Source organism: Neolamprologus multifasciatus, chromosome 12, assembly GCF_963576455.1.
Source record: "Neolamprologus multifasciatus chromosome 12, fNeoMul1.2, whole genome shotgun sequence".
Taxonomy (NCBI): Eukaryota; Metazoa; Chordata; class Actinopteri; order Cichliformes; family Cichlidae; genus Neolamprologus; species Neolamprologus multifasciatus.
Genome location: NC_140450.1, coordinates 21,541,563 through 21,559,785, shown reverse-complemented (window position 1 = coordinate 21,559,785; position 18,223 = coordinate 21,541,563). Strand labels below are relative to the sequence as shown.

At 38.1% G+C, this 18,223-nt stretch overlaps 1 protein-coding gene across 1 annotated transcript; it reads left to right on the top strand.

Annotated features, from left to right (window-relative positions):
* The first annotated feature begins 106 nt into the window (after positions 1–106).
* Positions 107–18,009, top strand: wdr54 (WD repeat domain 54). The gene is made up of 9 exons (XM_085178985.1): positions 107–503; positions 1,235–1,297; positions 2,049–2,115; positions 2,555–2,611; positions 2,704–2,831; positions 2,998–3,098; positions 3,889–4,051; positions 4,253–4,327; positions 4,502–18,009. The coding sequence occupies exons 1-9, from the start codon at positions 279–281 to the stop codon at positions 4,631–4,633; spliced, it is 1,011 nt and encodes a 336-aa protein (XP_085035111.1). The 5' UTR covers positions 107–278; the 3' UTR covers positions 4,634–18,009.
* The last annotated feature ends 214 nt before the right edge of the window (positions 18,010–18,223 follow it).

The following is an 18,223-nucleotide window of genomic DNA, read 5'->3' as shown; positions in this document are numbered from 1 at the left end:
TTTTTTAAACTTTGTTTTACACATGTCCAATATATAAGGCTGTCCGGTTGTATTTATTATCTCGCTAAGATACTTAGCTTGCTGCTAATGTTAAGTGGTTAGCGTTTAATTTGCTATGAATTAACGGCAGCCTAGTGGTTAGGGCATGTTTTTGAAGAGATTACTTGCTATTTAATTATGGTATCTTTATTTTCTGTCTTCTTTCTTTTCTTTTTTTAGTCCGCCATCAGATTAGATTACACATTGTTCGATCAACTGTGCCCTACAAAGAAGACTCAATGTATCACAAGGAAAAGAGTATCCAGATAAAAAACAGCGCATCAGCGTTGTACAACAATCTCAGCGTGCTGCGCATCGCACCGAGGCGCCTCACCCACTTCACCGTGGTCCATGCTAACATGGTCAACATGGTCAGCGCGTCCTGGGACGGCCTAAACTACACCCACCGTCAGCTGCAGTCCAAGGAGCCAAATGTTGCTACAAGTACTTCGCTTATCATGCAGGTTAGGTCACGGTGCAACTTCTTCTGCTCCCTATTTTACCTTATCATACTCACTGAGAACAGCTAAAAGATTGACTTCAGCAAAACGTCAGTATTGACTTCAGTATTTTCAGTCGTATTCTTTCTAAATGTACACGAAATGAATGCACTTGGTATACGTTGGCGAGTCCAAGGCAAAAATAATCCCCCCCTCAACAAATGTCATTTATTTCCAGTATATTATAAATAATTTGAAACAACCAACTTAAAAGTCCTACAAAACGAATGTTAAAGCATTACTCTAGAAATGTTGGAAGCATCCTTAATTTGGTAACAATGCCCAAGACCAAGTTGGCTGGTTATGAAGTGTTAAGACTGTTAACTGTCAACTGATGGTTTCCTGACTATATATATATATATATATATAAATGGTGTGTGTGTGTGTGTGTGTGTGCGTGTGTGTGCGTGCCTGTGTCTTGCTTGTTTGCGTGCCATATTAAAGGCATTCTCTTGTATACCTAAGACAGCTCATTTTCAGACAGCTACTTTTTCCCTCAATGTGTGAAAATGGCTTAACACTTTCTTCAGTTACATTACATTACATACATTACAATGTGTAATGCATATATAAATATTACAATTAATCACATACTCATACAGTACATTTATAGTCCTGTGATGTGGAATGCAGAGCTACAAAAGTAACACAAAAAACAATTAAGCTTAAAAATAATACATGTTTTTTTGTAACAGGCTGCGTTTTGTGTGCTCCCCTCTCGTGATCTCCTTGTGGTGACGTCTCAAAAGGGCATCCAGGTAGATGTTGTTATTTTCTCAGTTTTGATGTCAATAGCAGGACATGTATGAGGATAGTAACACAGTGGTGAGGTGTGCAGCAGGACTGACAGATGGGTTCAAGGTGTGGGTGGGATCGTCACAGAGCCCTTTCTTGTTTGCAATGGTGATGGACAGGTTGACAGAAGAGATGAGGATGAGTTAAAGGGAAACTTTACAAGATGGTACTGAGACCTGCTAAAACGCATGATTTGAAGACAGAGGCACTGACAAAAAGACAGGAGGCAGAGCTGGCAGCTATATAATTGAAGACGATTACATTTTTGCTGGGTACGATCAGACGGAACAGTATTAGAAATGAGTACATCAGAGGGACAGCTCAGGTCAAGCAGTTTGGAGATGAAGTTAGAGAGACAAGGCTGATATGGTTTGGACATGTGCAGAGAGGTATAGTGGGTATACTGGACAAAGGATGTTAAACATGGAGCTGCCGGTGAAGAAGGACATGCATGTCCCTACTGATAATCCTCTGCATGTAGGGAGAAAGTAAGATGGAGGCAGATGATCTGCTGTGGTGATCACCAACAGAAAAGGAGGCACTGCTATGTCTTTTCATTTTATACTTATAGTGGCTATAATCACACATTATGAAACAGTAGTATTACATTAAGTTAAATTTAATCTGTCATAGAGTACCGCAAGCAATAAATATTGTTTTGTAGCTTTTTACTTCTCTTATAAGTCTTATTTACTTATAAGTGTGTTCCTTTAGATGTATGAATCTGATGGCTCCATCATGGTGTACTGGCATGCACTGGATACTCCAGAAACACCTACAGGTAAATGTGCAACATTTAGTTGTAACTATTCTACTACACATGTAGGGACTCACTAATAGAAGAACTTTTTTTACTTATTAATGTGAAACCATAGTGTGCAGTGTGTTGCGATATAATGAGTTACAGTGAATCACTTAATTGTTCCTGAAGAGGATTTAGATCAATTGATCCATCCCCATAACATCAACACCCGTGGGATGTCTTCATTATTTAGTGATTTTTTTTTTTCAAAGATTTACACCAGTATTATGACATCACTATGGCAATATAGACGTTTTCAGATTTTCTTATGCTTGCTGATAAATATTGTTATCTGTGACTGATGTATTCAGCTTCATAACTTTCATACTCATCACATATTTGCACGTGAGACAGAAAATTATTAACCCTGAGTTCTTTATTAGATTTGGTGCATTCACAGACCTAATTTCTGTCCCAGCACAGGCAGTGTTTGCCCGAGGGATAGCAGCAGTGTACGAGAATTATATATGTGTGGGTAAGTGCTGGGTGGAATTTTTGTCTTTTCAGTTTTTGCGTGGTCAAAAGAGCACAGGTCTACAGTCTACTTGTCTCTTTCTCATTCTATAGGAGTTTCATCTGGTGCAATTTTAGTATTTGATGTGCCCAGTAAAGGAAGTAATATTACCTTGTCTGAAGTCCTGGAGGAGCACAAAGAATCCATCACTGACATGGCCTCAGAGTGCTCTGGCAGCCAGGTAAGGCACATATGTGTGTTTTGCAATCTGTCACAGTCTTTGTTTGTACATGACAGTGTACGCCTCTTGCATGAATCATAGATTAAATGAATAAATACCTTATGTAATAATTATAACAACTATGATCGTTCTATGAACTACAATATCATTTTCTCTGTTCCTTTAGGAGTGCATAGCTAATCTTGTCACTGCAGATGATGGGGGAAACCTATGTGTGTGGAAGTCTGGGGAGGAGTTTCAGCTGCTCAACAAAATCCCTGGTTTTGAGTAAGTTCACTGAAGTAATTTTCTACAGTGTTGTCTTGAGCCACACCTTTCTTCATACTGCTTCCAAGGACCCATTGGTCTTGAACAGTAGTTCTCTGGGTTTTCTGAAGTTATTCAAAAGTTTTTGTTTGGACACTAGCTGCTTTTTCAGTCATTTTCAGTTCAGTCCTTATACCCGACCATTTTCAGAAGAATGTTTTTTGTTTGCTAAACCACTGAACACTGACCCATTAATTATTCAAGCATGAAATTCTACCTAACCATTGTTGTGTTTAATAATAAACAACTGAGCTTAGAAGAAATTTTTAAATGGTGTCTTTAGCCTCTTTGTTACCAGGAGCCTGTTACAAAAATATGTAGTGTGTTCTCATTTCTTTAGTTTTTCAATGAAAAATGCTTAAGATAACACAGTTTGACAGAAATAAAATAATATTTTTCAACAAGATGCTTCTCAAAGAGCTGATGCCAGAAAACCTGGGATATCTTGGCATGGTGTGCTGTGGATCCTTAAAAACTTTGAGGATACAGAACAAGCGGAAGAGAAAATAAGAAGTGGCATAAAAATAAATTTTACAACAGATTAATGCTATCTTAAAGGCATATCATTAAGAAATAAGGGGGAAAAATCCAGCAAAGACTTGACTCAGGACTTGAAAGATGCTGTCTGTTCTGACCGAAGGTATTTTTTACACTGACTTATTTATGTGTTTTATTTCCTGTCATTCTCTAATCTAATATAAAATATGGTTTCTGTTGGTTCCCTGATGGCATTGGTCCTCAATGTTCTCAGTATGAGCTGCTCATCTGTCAAGTTGTGGAAGGGCACAGCGGTGGCAGGTTACGGCACAGGCCAGATTCGACTCTACGAGGCAGTTACGGGAATTTTGCATGCTGAGATCAACGCTCACGCTCGCTGGATATACTCAGTAGACATTGCTCCTTTTTCTGGATTGGTGAGTTGTATCAAAAAGATGTATATTAATGCCTTTTTTATTTAGCTTTTTCACAGCTGAAAGTATCAGATTCATCTTTGTCAGTTAGACAATAATTAGTGAAAATTTGAAGTATATTTACATTTAAACATATTTTTAGTAGTAATATTAATAGTTTACCTCAAATCACCTGAAAGATGACCATCTCCTTCTCTACGCTAGCTTTTATCTGCTGCTGAGGACTCTCTTGTCAGAGTGTGGCACATGACTATCACCCCAGAGACCAACAGTGTGGAGGTAAGTGGTCCCAAGACAGACTACAAAGCACATTTCCTGAATACATTTAAAAAAGAGGGACAGTTCATCGCAGTCTCCCCCAGTCATCCTACACACCTGGATGACTGACACAAGATGACTTATGTCTTACTCTCAAACAGAACCTGACTGTGTGTTTTTCTCATTTCCTCTTAGGTTGCGCATTTGCATAACGAGTGTGTGACAGATACACAAATCTGTGGCGCCAAGTTCTGTGATGGCGATGGCTATGCCTTTGCAGTGACAGGTTATGATCTGAGTGAGATTATCTGCTACATCCAGTCATAGGACTCTAACGTCATTATGGCTAAGTGTATTCATTGGTTTGTTTGGTATATGGAACAGTCTTTTGGAGGTATTTTGGTATTTGTTTGTACACCTGCAGGCCTGTATCCACAAAAAGCTGGTAAACTGTGTAAAATGTATTTTTTAAAATCATTTCAGTAAGTAGTAGTTATTTGAAAAATAGCACAAAGACACAATATCAACTGTTGAAACTTTAAAAAATGATATATATTTTTTAGAAGCATATATGCTGATTTTAAATCTGGTGTACGCAGAACATTTCAGAAATGTTGTAACAGGGCAAATAAACGATTGCAAAAGCTGTGTAAAGACGAAAGTCATATTTAAAATAAATTCCAGAAATACCCGGGACCTTCTCTGAGTTTCAACTAATTTAAGATTAACTGAGGTGAAGCGTAAAGCTTATTTTGAGTCAAACCACTGCATCTGCCCAGCTAAGGAGGAAAAGAACCATCCTGCCTGTTATCAGCACAGAGTTCAAAAATCAGCATCTGTAATAGTGTCAGAGTGCTGTAGTGCACACAGCATTGCTCTTTACATTTTTTTTTTTTCACTTATTTTCAGTGCGATCCTTGTTGCTGACAATTTCCAGGGGAATGTTTTTTTTTTTTTGTTAAGCTGCTTAACACTGACCTGTAAATCATTCAAGCATGAAAAAGCCCTTAACTGGTGTTGTGTCAACAGACAACTTAGCAAACAAGCTGTTTTAAATAGTATTTTTAGCCCTGTTGGAGGTGGTGGAGTGGTGGTTAGCACTGTTGCCTCACAGCAAGGTTGAATTCCGCCATCTCCCTCGAGCCTTTTTGTATGGAGTTTGCTCTCTGTGTCAGTTTGGGTTCTCTGCAGGTCCTTCCACAATCCAAAGACATGCATCCAAATATTCACTTTCAAGCTCTTTAGAACTGTACAGACTTTGTGTTTGTCTTACATACTGTATTTGTACTTATATTTGTAGATGTTTCAGTGCATCATTTAACCTATTTCCTATTTTCTCAGCATAATATAAATAAATAATGAATAGTTAATTACTTACAATGCAGTAAAGTAAGTGCTGAATTGTTGAAAAGTTCCCCTGTTATGCAAGAGAAGGAAAATAATTTGCTTGAATACTGTGAAAAGAAAAAGGGATTCGTAACAGTGGTAAACACCTCTCCCAGTGTTTTATTATTAGCTTTGGGTTTTTGTTTTTCAATTCAGTGTTTCGTTTAAATCATTAGTAATACAATTCATATTTTAAGTATTTAACAAAACTTTTTGAAAGGTTTGGTACAGTGGTTTTAAAATTGTTGCACAGGAAACTATTGTGAATGTGTTTGAAGAAGAAATTTATGTGACTGTATCTTTAAAACATTATTCTTTTCATGCATAATGTGTAAAATAATGACACCAGTAAACACTTTATAAGGAAAGCTGTCCTTGACTTTTTATTTTGTAATTCCAAAATGCAACAGGAGATGGGGTTGTGGGCTAATATTTTTAGCAAGAGGCTGCAGGACATGTAGAGAGCAGTATGGAGTTGGGTTATTTTAGTTTAGTTTCTTCAGGGTTATTGACAGTCAGACTCTTTCAAAAAGGCCAAATTATGGTTGGATACTGTGTGCAGACTGCTGGACACGGGCATTTTATATTGCTAAGTATACACGCACATATTACAGATGGAGGTCAACCTTTTTATTAAAGTGGCTAATTGCTGAGATGGGTTCATTCATATCCCATGTCTAGTCTAACATCTGTCAGATTTCAGAATGTTAGTTGGTCAAAGTTTTTTTTTACAGTCAATTTTGCTATCAGTTTAGATGGCATATACAATGCATTTATTGCCTTTTTAATTATTATTATGATTTTTCCTCCACCAGTGCGGGACCTGAAGCTGAAGCTGTGGTAGTTTTCAGTCTAGCTGTTTGTTTGTCAGTTGGCAATATTGTGAAAAAAACACCAGGGCAAATTTCATGGAACCTGGAAAGCTGCAAGTTTCCTGGTTAAAACCAGTTGTCCTTGTTAGAGGAGTTAACACACGTTTATACTGGATAAAAGAATGTCTCAGTGTAGTTTACTGTTTGCACGAACTTTAATGAAAACACATACAATCTGCTTCTTTATTTTACCCAATGCTGTAGATTTGCTTTGCAAATAATGCAAGAGAATCATTACAAAGTACAACAGAGATAACGTTTTCTAGGATTTTCTTTTTTATTGAAATGACCTTAACTGAAAACTAAACTTGCCATTGTCTTGTCCTATACTACTCATTTTATGACAGGTCATATGATCCTCTTTGTTTTTCTGTTTTTTTTTATTAAGTTCATATCGGGCAAACAGGTATCATAATTCCACCTTATCATGACAAGATAAGAAGAATCAGGTCAGCGAGGAATCGTGTGCTATTTGTCAGGCTAGAGCTAAGCATGTATTAAATCCCAGGGTTCTAGTCTTTTCTGGTTTGCAGTCAACACCGGTCACGTAACATCAGCTGACAGGACTGTTTTGAACTCACACACGGCAACTTATGTAACTTAAATTTGGTTGGTGCCAACTTACAGCCATGTCAGTGATCTGGTTGCATCAAAATGTGAATCATATACGTGTGCGACAGTGTCATAAACACGCAGTCTTTATGGGATCAATAACTTTGGCTGTGTAATATTGTGTCATGCTCCCTAGCTGCCTGGAGTGAAGTGGATAACTAAACTGGCAGGAGAGGGATGGTGACGGACTAAACTGTCAATATGAGGTCCCAAATGACATAGATACTGAGATTACATAACTAACTGGAACAGTACACACAGAGAGATGCCAAGGTTGGTCAAAAGTGACACATGAAAGAAGCAACAAATTAACAGAAAACAAAAAGAACTGAAGGCCTGTAGGTAGAAAATGAGAATAAGACGTGAAACACGTGAAGACAAACAGCTGCAGTGATATATTCCTTGTTAACTGAGCCAATAGTGCTGCTCGGTTCTCCAGCCCTGTACACAGCCGCAGGGCCACTCATGCTGTGTACTGCCACAATACTTGTCAATAGTTGGCTTTTAGGTGTAACACACAGCTGAGCACACAATGTCGGGGAGATAAGACCTAAGCATGAACTATTCTATGATATAAATGTGGATGTATGTTAGTGCATGTGTGCCAAGTAATAACAGTATTGAAGCAATGTTCTCCTCCCTGGTAGACTGTCTGAAATCTTTTATTAATGAGAGTGACAAGACAAAAATAGATTCAACCAGACCCTCAATGAAAGGCCCTGATGTGTCACTTCAATAAAGTCACAGAGGAAATGCTGATGACAACACGAGTATGACTTTTCCCTTCTGAAAAGTAATTGTGGAACAATCACAGTACCGGCCTTTTGTCTAGTTATCTCAGCATTTAAGGCACGTTTGAGTGTCACATTTCTATTTCTACAACTGAAAAAACAAATAACCAACAAAACAAGTTCGTTTGGTGCTCTGCCCAAACTGCTGATGGGTTTCGACCGAGCCCGGATGGTTTAAAAACCATGCTGCAATACAAGTTCATCCATCAAGGCCGGTTGAGGCATTATGAATTAGCAGGTGTGGTAAATACCACACCATGTATAACAACATCAGTATCTTTGAATCTATTTGCTTTTTCTTCTTCATTATTGTTGTGGAGAAAGGCTATTTATTCCTTACCAATCCAACCTTGTGGAAGCTGCCTAGGACTTTGTCCCTAAGCCTGCTGGGATAGAGGCTCACCAGGGGGGATGAAGATCCTAAAGCCCCTCCAGCTTGCTGCCACAAACAGACCAGCTCTCTGACGAAGCAATCAGAAAACCAGCTCCTAAAGACAGGCTGCATAAATAGATCTTCCATTTTAAACACACTGAAATACGAAGGAGGGGCACACCACAAACTGACGGAGCTGAAAAGAACTGCCATTGCTGACTGATGGACGTGCAGATAGAGTGTGGCCTTAAAGCAGACAAGCAAAGACAAAGCAGAACTAGTTCAAAATATATATGTAAGTGATTAACAAATGCCAGTTTTTATGTTGTATCTCCATAGATGTCTTCAGGATGGTTAGGTTCTTATCCAGGGAATTGAATCAGTTTTCAAAGCCATAGTTATAAAGACCTATGTTCAGCTAGAAGAAGACCAAGGAGACACATACCAGATGACCCCTATAAAGTCTTGATCTTAACATTCAGGCAGTGTGGGCAGTGGCATTGAGACAAGCCTAAATCCACAAAAGAATTCATCCAAAATGGTGTTTTGGGATAGTGATTGTGGTATGGTGGACCTATATGGCTCTAATAAGAACAATCCACTGTTAAACTGATCATGTAGTTTATATCCCAACTTATAGCTGGGTGTCAAAGTACTCTCTGCGAAAAAGCACCAAAAGCAGACACTGAACGATATTAATATTCCAAATGATGCTTGTTTATTCTGTATGAGATATTTTTCATTTAAACATTCAAAAATGGATTGAAGACAGTTGGGAGGAGCACACATCATCACCTTTCAAATTGATATGGAAAGCTGTTAGCAAACAGCTCCTTATTACCAGCAGTTATGGGACAACATTAATATTAATTTAAAGTCTTGTTTCCATCTTTCTTTTTCCATTCAAGGCAACAGTACAAGACGTTGCTAGCTGCTACATCAGTTTTTTCTTTTTGCTTAAACAAACTGTGTGCAGTCACTAAATACACCACTCTGGTCAAAATGAGCCGTAAAGTGCAGATGCTATTCAGGTGTAAATACTCTGTAGCGTTTTGATTATGAGCCATTCATCTCCACACTCAGACTCACAAACATAATTCATGCAGGTGTATGTACTGATAAATGTATTAAGCATCATCTAAAACAGTCAAACCACTCCAGAACTGCAAAGTGATAAAAAAAAAAAAATTACTTACACTCTGAACTGTAAATTGCTGAAATAAGCTTTATTGCAGTCATCTTTTCATATTTGGAGCAATTATAGTTGTATATATTAAGTAATTTATTTCAAACGGACTTTACGTGCTTGATGTGTTCAAATTATTTGCCTAAACAGTTTGCAGAAAAAAATTCAAGTGCTTCAAAACAGGTGAAACAGGCTGAGTAGTAGAAAGGTAGTAGAAAGTAGGGTGTGTAAACTGTAGTAGATGATTATGATAATTGGAATGCAGACGGACTGGAGGCTCCATCCAGCCTGCAAACAAAAATATACCACTGACACAAATGGGTGGATATAAACTGCAGTAGGATAGATCTGTTCTATTGCAACAAACTAGATTATAGTTAAGCCGGGATAACCCATTCACCTCTGTAGCCACAGCTTCCGTGCATCACCAGACTGAGACTGAAAGCTACACCCACACATGTCCAAACCAAGGCAAGCCACCTTTCCTGTCTGTGTGGGCCTCTAATTTGGGGAAAATGACTAAACATCCAGTAAAAACTGACTCACTATATCCCAAATGTTCTCTAAAAATCACGAGAAGTTGAGGTTTCATGCGTAAAATAAAGACACGGGTACATTAAACTTTGTCATTTTTTTTTCTGTCATTATTTTTGATTGTAGGCTTCCAAAACGTTTTGTTATGTTAATAATATTCTTTGATCCAGTTTCTTTGAACTTAAACCCATATATGATAAAATCCAAGTGAAATTATTTACTTATGTTCTATCTTTCATAATTTAAATTAAAAGTCATAGAACATTTTAACAAGCTTAGCTCTGTAAAGAAACTTCTTATACATCTTTCAGTTATGTGGTAAAGATAATTACTACTCTTTTGCCACTCACAAGTGACTGTGTCGCATTCTAACTGTTTGGTTAATCATTAAACACTAAAATAAACTTTTAATTCTTTTCTATGATGCAACTCGGTACTGGCCCTGCCTTTCCACAACTTGCAAACTTGCCAGAATGATCTTCCTCATTTCACTATTTAGCTTATTGAAAAATAGAAATTGAACACATAGTCATGCAGACGCTGACCATTTAAGTATAGTCCATTATCTAATCACTATTAGTAGGATGGCCCTGACCTCAACACACAGACACTTTCTCTTTCAAACGCGCACACACAAACACACCACTTGCATATCCCCAGTAACGTCAGTTTGATTGCATGGGTAGGCAATGGGACTTAAAAGCATTAGATTAAAGTAAAATAAACATGATCAGACCCTGCCATCTGCACTGGGATGGCATGGTTGCCTAGCAGTGGGCATTGTTTGGCTTGTCTGACGCTGATGTGCTGACGCTGGTGTGTGAGTGCGCGTGTGTTTATGTGTATGTGTCCATATGTGCAGATGGCACCTTTCAAATGATGATGGATTTATTTTCTAAACAGTGTTTCAAATAAAATCAGTCTTGTCTCAAATTCGGCACGCAACCTTTGAGCATACTTTAAATGTGCTTAATACAAGGTTTCATTATGGCAAATAGTTTGTTCTCAGAATAAGACAGCTGGTGACAGCTGAATGTTTTTTTCGTTTTCTTACCTCTTTTAAATCACACAGTTCAAAACAGATTTTATCATAAAGATAACTCATTTGATTGTGAGACTAAGCTACGATGGTACTGCGATATGCCACACCTTCAAAGCTGGTATGATTTAGACCTTTGCTTTATGAAACAGATCAAAATTTGGTCATTTGTAATCCCTAAACACCTCTCACCCTCCTCTCATTACCAGCGTGTGGGTGAGAGAGTTATTGAGTCTCAAAATAGAGTCGCAGCAATAATAACAGCGATATCCTGGCAACCCTTATCATTGTGCTCTGTCAGTGAGACTGCTAATAGGGTTAATATGAGAGAGATGAATGGACATCTTCAGGGCACAAACTAAATTCAAAACACATCAACATTTCCATCAGCTGTCATCATACGTTTGTTCATTATCTCTCTGGATCTATAATAGCCATGTGTATATTTTATTTGGATTGCTCGTGTTGCAGGGACACAAATTTGGTTTCACAGTCACATTTTTTTGCAAAACAAAACACAAGTTGGGTTTAGGTTAGGTTTAGGGTGAAGGAAGTAACGGTTACATATACATAAGGAATTGAAAATAGATCAGTATCATGTTATCTGAAGTGGTACTGACACAAAACTGTTGGGTGGTATGTGCAAGCTAAGCCCCAAAAGTGAAAATGCACCATCCAATGGTTATGTAGTATGCTAACTGAAAACCTAACGTTAAACTAAATCAAATCAGTTCACCAAAGGGTTCAAAAAGGAGCATTATAGCAGGCCCTTCCTCTCAGCAGTGGTTAGACTTTATAACCATGTATAATGTGTAATTAATTCATGTGTAAACTAAAAAGATTTAAGTGTTAAAATTCAGATGTTGCTCTTGTGTATGCAAGTGCCAATGCTACCTCACATAGTGTAGTCTCGTAGGTTCTCCTGTTTCACAGCCCAAACCGGTCAAGGATCTTCTGTTCCGCTCTTGTGTGAATTTTCTGTGTATGCAAGTGTCAAATATATTTGGGCAGTTCTTTCCTGACAAGTTAAACAAAGCTCAGTCTATCTAGGGTGAGAACATTTAGCGAAACCAATATTGCAACTTTAAAAAATTCTTTAGACACTGTATCAGCTTCTTCCCCATGGTAAGCTACTTTCTACATCAGGGTTATAGTAAAGTTTCCAGCAATTTGCTGCCATTGGGGTCATCTTTACTGTTGCATACTGTTGGACTATCTAAACCATTTTCTTTCTTTTTGTCTTGGGTGTGTTGGCTATATGACGTACTGACCATATTTACCCTTCCTGTTCTGTATGTCAATATAAATGCTGCGGAGCAACAGCTGTATACACATTAAAATCTCACTAGATACAATATAGTGCATATCCACATCTTCAAAACCTTAAACAGCTTGTGTCAGGTTGATTTAAATTCTAACTGTCTGGTTTTATGTCAGCGTAATATCAGCCTTGCTTTTGGTTAACTCACTAGAAACTTGAGCCTCTGTGACTCTAATGTAAAAGACTACTCACTTAAGTAAGTCCCACAATATCATATATCAATCTGCTCACAGTATGTGGGGGAGAGCGAGTCTGAGAAACAGACGAATCTTTGGTTTAGAGAGAAATGCTGAGTTCTTGTACTCTGTTTTACCGGCAGCAATGGCTAAGAAAAAGAAGAAGAAATTAAACATTAAAAAAAACAGCTGTCATTGTTTATATATGAATTGACCCAGTGGCAGCTTTCAAAAAGTCTGAAAGCTGCCACTGGTTTCATAGATATTCTCTGCAGACTTAAAAAGAGCACTTACAGCAAAGGATACAACTTCCCAGTAACTCCTGTCTTCGGTGATAACCCAGTACCTGTCCCTACTACCAAGCCAGCCTTTTGTCCTTCTGGCCAGTACGCAGTAAATGATATGTGATTAAACACAAAGTGGCAAATGAAGCGGAAGTACAAACACTGCAATCTGCTCATTTCTCCTGAGAAAACAGTTGTCCCTCAGTGAAAAATGCAGTGACCCACACACCCTTTCATTAAGGTGGTCACCTTCACAGCGCATGCTAAAGAGGAAACAAGAGAGAGGATGACACCATACTTTCCTGTAATCCTACTATTAATTTAGAGCCACAAGGATAAAAATCACCCAGGTTTTAAAACTTGGTGACTATAACGCCCTCTGGTAGAATCTCAAACCTCCAGTTCCCTGTTGAGCGTCATAAGTAAACAAATAGATGGAGCGGGATATAGTTATTATTTTTTTAAGAGGAGGTGAGAAAACAAAGACAGGAAGAGAAAGAGAAAGAATAAGAAATTGCGGTTTGTCTGTAAAATGCAGCCAATGAATGTTAGGGCAGGGGTAGCTGTGCTCATCCCTGTTTCCATGGTGACCTGAATGTGCTGTCGGTGCAGTGACGCCAGTCTGGAGCATTGCGTTGCATGAGCCACACGTGCCAATGCCCAGCTGACAGCAGCGAGCATACGCCTGTATCTATTCATAGCACCCAAGTGATGCTCTGAAGGGACACGGGCAGCCTGGAGTTCTGGCCAAAGAGGCCAGGTGTCCAAACCTGGATGAATACAGACCCAGACCGAATGCTACCCTTCATCCTTGATGGAGGGGCTTGGAGAGAACGTGGGAAGAACAGATAGCGGGAGTTCTGTCATTGCCTCTTTGATCTTTGTCCTCACTAGCAAATTGACCCCTGACCCCTTTTTTTGAGGTTTCTAAACAGATGACACAGGTACAGCATGCATATGTGCATGTCCAAAAACACAAAATCAAAAAGAGGAAAAGAAAAATATTTACAAACTCGATGGGGTAATGAACATTTGTTTGAGGTACACTTATTCAGTTTTCAAAGTCACCTTTATTTTCTCTTAAACTGACTGTTCACATACTGGTAATATACAAACACACTGTGATTACCCACCATATAACAACTTGGTGAAAACAAACAAACAAACCCTCATCCCTGAAAAATGCGCAACAAGTCCAGTTGTGAATTTCCCTCACTGCCAAATATTCCACAGTCAACGGTTAGTGGTATTATAACAAAGTGGAACCGATTGGGAACAAAAGTAACTCAGCCATGAAATCAAAAGCAAGGTCACTGGATGCTGAGGTGCATAGTGCATAGTTCGCCAACTTTCTGCAGAGTCAGTTGCTACAGATGTCCAAACGTCATGTGGCTGAAAAATTGAATTATATATATTTTTGTAAATGTAGATATTGAAAATATGCTGCAAACTTGCTCTGCAACTCTGCATCCCCTCCACTGATGTTAAAGCAGACCGCTGCTGTCCATGTAAAACATTTGAGAAGTATTCTACTGAGAAGATATTAAAAAAATAATCCTATAATCATCTAGAATTTAAGCAGTAAGTCTCTTCTGAAATCCCCTGGATTTAAATATTTTACGAGTAGAAAACAATAACTGCAGCCCATAGTCAAACAGTTAGAATTTGCCATCACAACACATGGTCTAGAATGTGATATCTTTAGCAACAGTGCTTGAAACACCAAGTCAGTGCCCCTTTTGTGAGCAATTGTTCAGGCTCAATTGGTATTTCTCTAACACCACTTTGTCGCGAGATCAAGCAGAAAAAAAGCAGAGGCTCTGTGGCAACGAGAAGCCCATTGTGGTCCGTCAGCCTAAAGTTAGCTTTCAGTGTGATGTCTGGTGTCAAAGGCCATTGTGGTTCCTGACATACTACAGTGAAGGCACAGAGCTGCTGAGTGCAAATGATCTGTGCAGGACTTTTTTGTGAGTGTGTAGCTAGTTGTGTATTGTATTGTTAAGGCATATTTTTATGTATTGGAGGTGCAACACATAGGCAAAATGTTTTTGTTTGTTGTATATAGCTGACATAGGACTTTCAGACCTTTGGGGTCAGCAGTTTCCCCCCTTTAGGAAAGGGACAGAGTGAGAGATGAACCATGTGGATCCCCTATTATGCCCCTATTGTGCCCATGCAGCTGCATAAATAGTGCTATTGCAGAGGCCTCTGGCAATTCAAAAGTGCTGTACAAGACACTTTGAGATAAAGGTTTGGTAGACCCGTCTACACCATTAGGAAGAGAAAAGAAGTTTTGCCCAATTTAAGCAGAGATGTTGACAGATTCAATACACTTACAGTCTCATGACCTTCAGTGTGGCATGTATTTGTATCTATAGCCATCTTTATTTCTATCTGCAGTCTAGTAGAAAAAGAAAGTTTACCCTCTTTCAATTGTAAGGGTTTTTGTATCAGGACATTAACAAAAAACTATCTGGACTTTACCAGGTTTTAAAGGTGGGTAAACACAACTGCACATGACAAATTAGACTGTGTCTTTATTTATTTAATAAAAAGTAAGCTGAAAACTAAATACACCCTTACTGCTTAAGAATGTACACCAATTAGGCATAACATTACAACCACTGACAGATGAGGTGAATAACATTATCTCGTTGTACCTCTCACCTGACCTCCTCTGTACATATTAACAATGATTTTAAACCAGATATTTCAAATTTGGATTCATCTTTCCATAAAGCCTGTTGCCACTGATTTTCAGTCCAGTTCTTGTGTAATTGGGCCTATTCCCCCTTTCCCCTTTCTTAAGAATGGCTTCTTGGTAGCAAAACCCTTCTACTGACACTATTTCTGGTGAGGTTTCAGTGAACACTAGATGGATCAACTGACGTGTGTCAGGTCTTTGCTGGATTTTTTTTCCTGTTTCTTAAAGATATGACTTTCCAACATTGTTTATTTGCTGTAGTCGCTCAAGCCTGTCACTCTTTCCTTTGTTCTTCACCAGTCCAGTTTCTGCAAATTTCACGCCAAGCCAAAATGTGTCTAGTTTTTGGCTAATAGTTCTTTGGGAATCACCTTGTTGGTAAAATTATTATTTTATGCCTTGATAACTGTTTAACATTGGCAAACTATTGAAATGGGTACAAAGTCTGCGTTTTTGTGAAGGGCTGCTAGTAACAAGAGCTATAGATACAATTTAAAATAGATTCCCTGATAAGCGGTCTGTTATGTGTAGACACAACACTGATTCATCCCTTGGGTTAGATGTCTTTTTATGCTTGAATGGTTCATAGGTCAAACATTTCTTTGAAAATGGTCAGGTACAGGGGCTAGAGTGAAAATAAGTGACTTTGTGTACGCGTATTATAGTTCAGAGAAGTTGTAGCGTGTGTTTACAGATATGTGTTGTATGTATGTGCATGTGTTGTGTTTGTGTTATAATTCACAGTAGTGGTTCTTCCCAAGTGTACTAAGAGTGCGGCTACAGCATGATGTGACAACACCCGCCTGCACATATGTGAGCATCTGCTGGCCATAGCTTGAGGACGGTTGCTTAGGACTTGCATGCATGCTGAGGTAGGAGCAAGCCTGGGCAAGTTCCTTTCCCTTCACAAGACAATAGCAGCTCAGATGCCTGTCTGAGAAGGAGTTTTAGGGAATCTGTGAGAGACACGGGCCTCTCACACTCACTCAATTTCCTGACATTTATGCTTTTGCCAAAAAGAGAATATACAGAGAAAAGACCTCTATTTACAGAAATGCTGATGAAAGGTGGGGGTCAAATACTTCACTGACAATTCAAAAAAACAAGTTTATGGTGAAGAATAAATTGAAGTGATAATTTTTTCCTGTTGTGTTATATTGTACATTACCTTTCACACAAAGGTGTATTTTTCTAAACACATGTAATATTTTCCAATTTTATTTGATTTGTTTTGATGAAAGTGCAAGTACAAGTTGTAAGCTAGGACTGATACCATTTTATTTCATTTTATTTAACTTTTTGCAGCTATTCATATTATTATCATTGGAATTGTGTACCCTTTTGACTTTTATCCTTTTATGCAGTTTGTAATAAAAGCTCCCAATTTTAAGCATTTCACACAACTATGTTTAAACACAGTGGCAGTGAAAATACTGAATCTTAAATCCTGAAGGTTACACAAACTGACCCAAATGACGTGTTGCTTTGCTTATTTAGCCTCACATCTTCATGGTTGTTCAGAGAAGGTGAATTGTTCCTAGAAGACTGTTGGCTCACCTTGTTGCTAAAATAAAAAAAATACAACTAGGTGTGAAAAAAATAAATGAGTTGAGTAATGTTGGTAAAAAAAATGTAGACCATATATATATACAGTCTTTAATTTTTGCTTGTGCTAATGGTTAGATTTGTCAATACAAGAAGAATGAAGAGATATTTGGTGCATATGTTTACTGAGACTTGGGCGTTCATTGAGATTATGAGTCTGCTGCCTTAACAACAGGTTTGGTTTTGTATCGTAATACTTGTCCTTAACTTTTTAACTATTGCCCCCATAAATACACCATACAGTGGTGATAATACTAATAACACTATCCCAAACACTAGTAAAAAAACAAACAAACTACTGTACCTTGTGCTAAAATTAATTCTTAAAATAAAATGTCTATCTGACAGAACCAAGTGCTAAATGGGCAACTGAAGTGTCTGAATAACAAAGACGGAGTGCACTAATGGCAACTGATTGACTAGTGATGAATTGTTTCTACTTAGAAAAAACTTCACCCTGTATTTGTGGAACAATGGCTCTGTAGCCAACATCCTCTCCAAAGAGTGACTATACAAGACCTTACAATAGTGTTTTGTTACGCCAAAACATCCACCCAAATAGTTTTGAACTTGGGTGAGTAGTGGAAAGAATAAAAACAAAGGTGTAAACAGTTTCAGCCATATTATGAACTACATGAACTTCCACACACAGACTTGTTCAGGTGCATATGCTGAAGTCAGCTGTGTTACTATCTATCTATCTATCTATCTATCTATCTATCTATCTATCTATCTATCTATCTATCTATCTATCTATCTATCTATCTATCTATCTATCTATCTATCTATCTATCTATCTATCTATCTATCTATCAAAATATTTCAATAAGTGGCAAGAGGGGGTGGGATAAATCCAACTGCAACACCCATTATAGAAAATATTTTATAAAGCTGTCAAGGATAATCTATGAGGAGTTACAAATACATTAAAATGTTGAAAGACTGTGTGATACGGTGTAAAGTTGAAAGCAACCTTGAACTCTTTAGTGCCCTTCACTCTATGTTCACGAATCAAACAAAACACCCAACTTTGA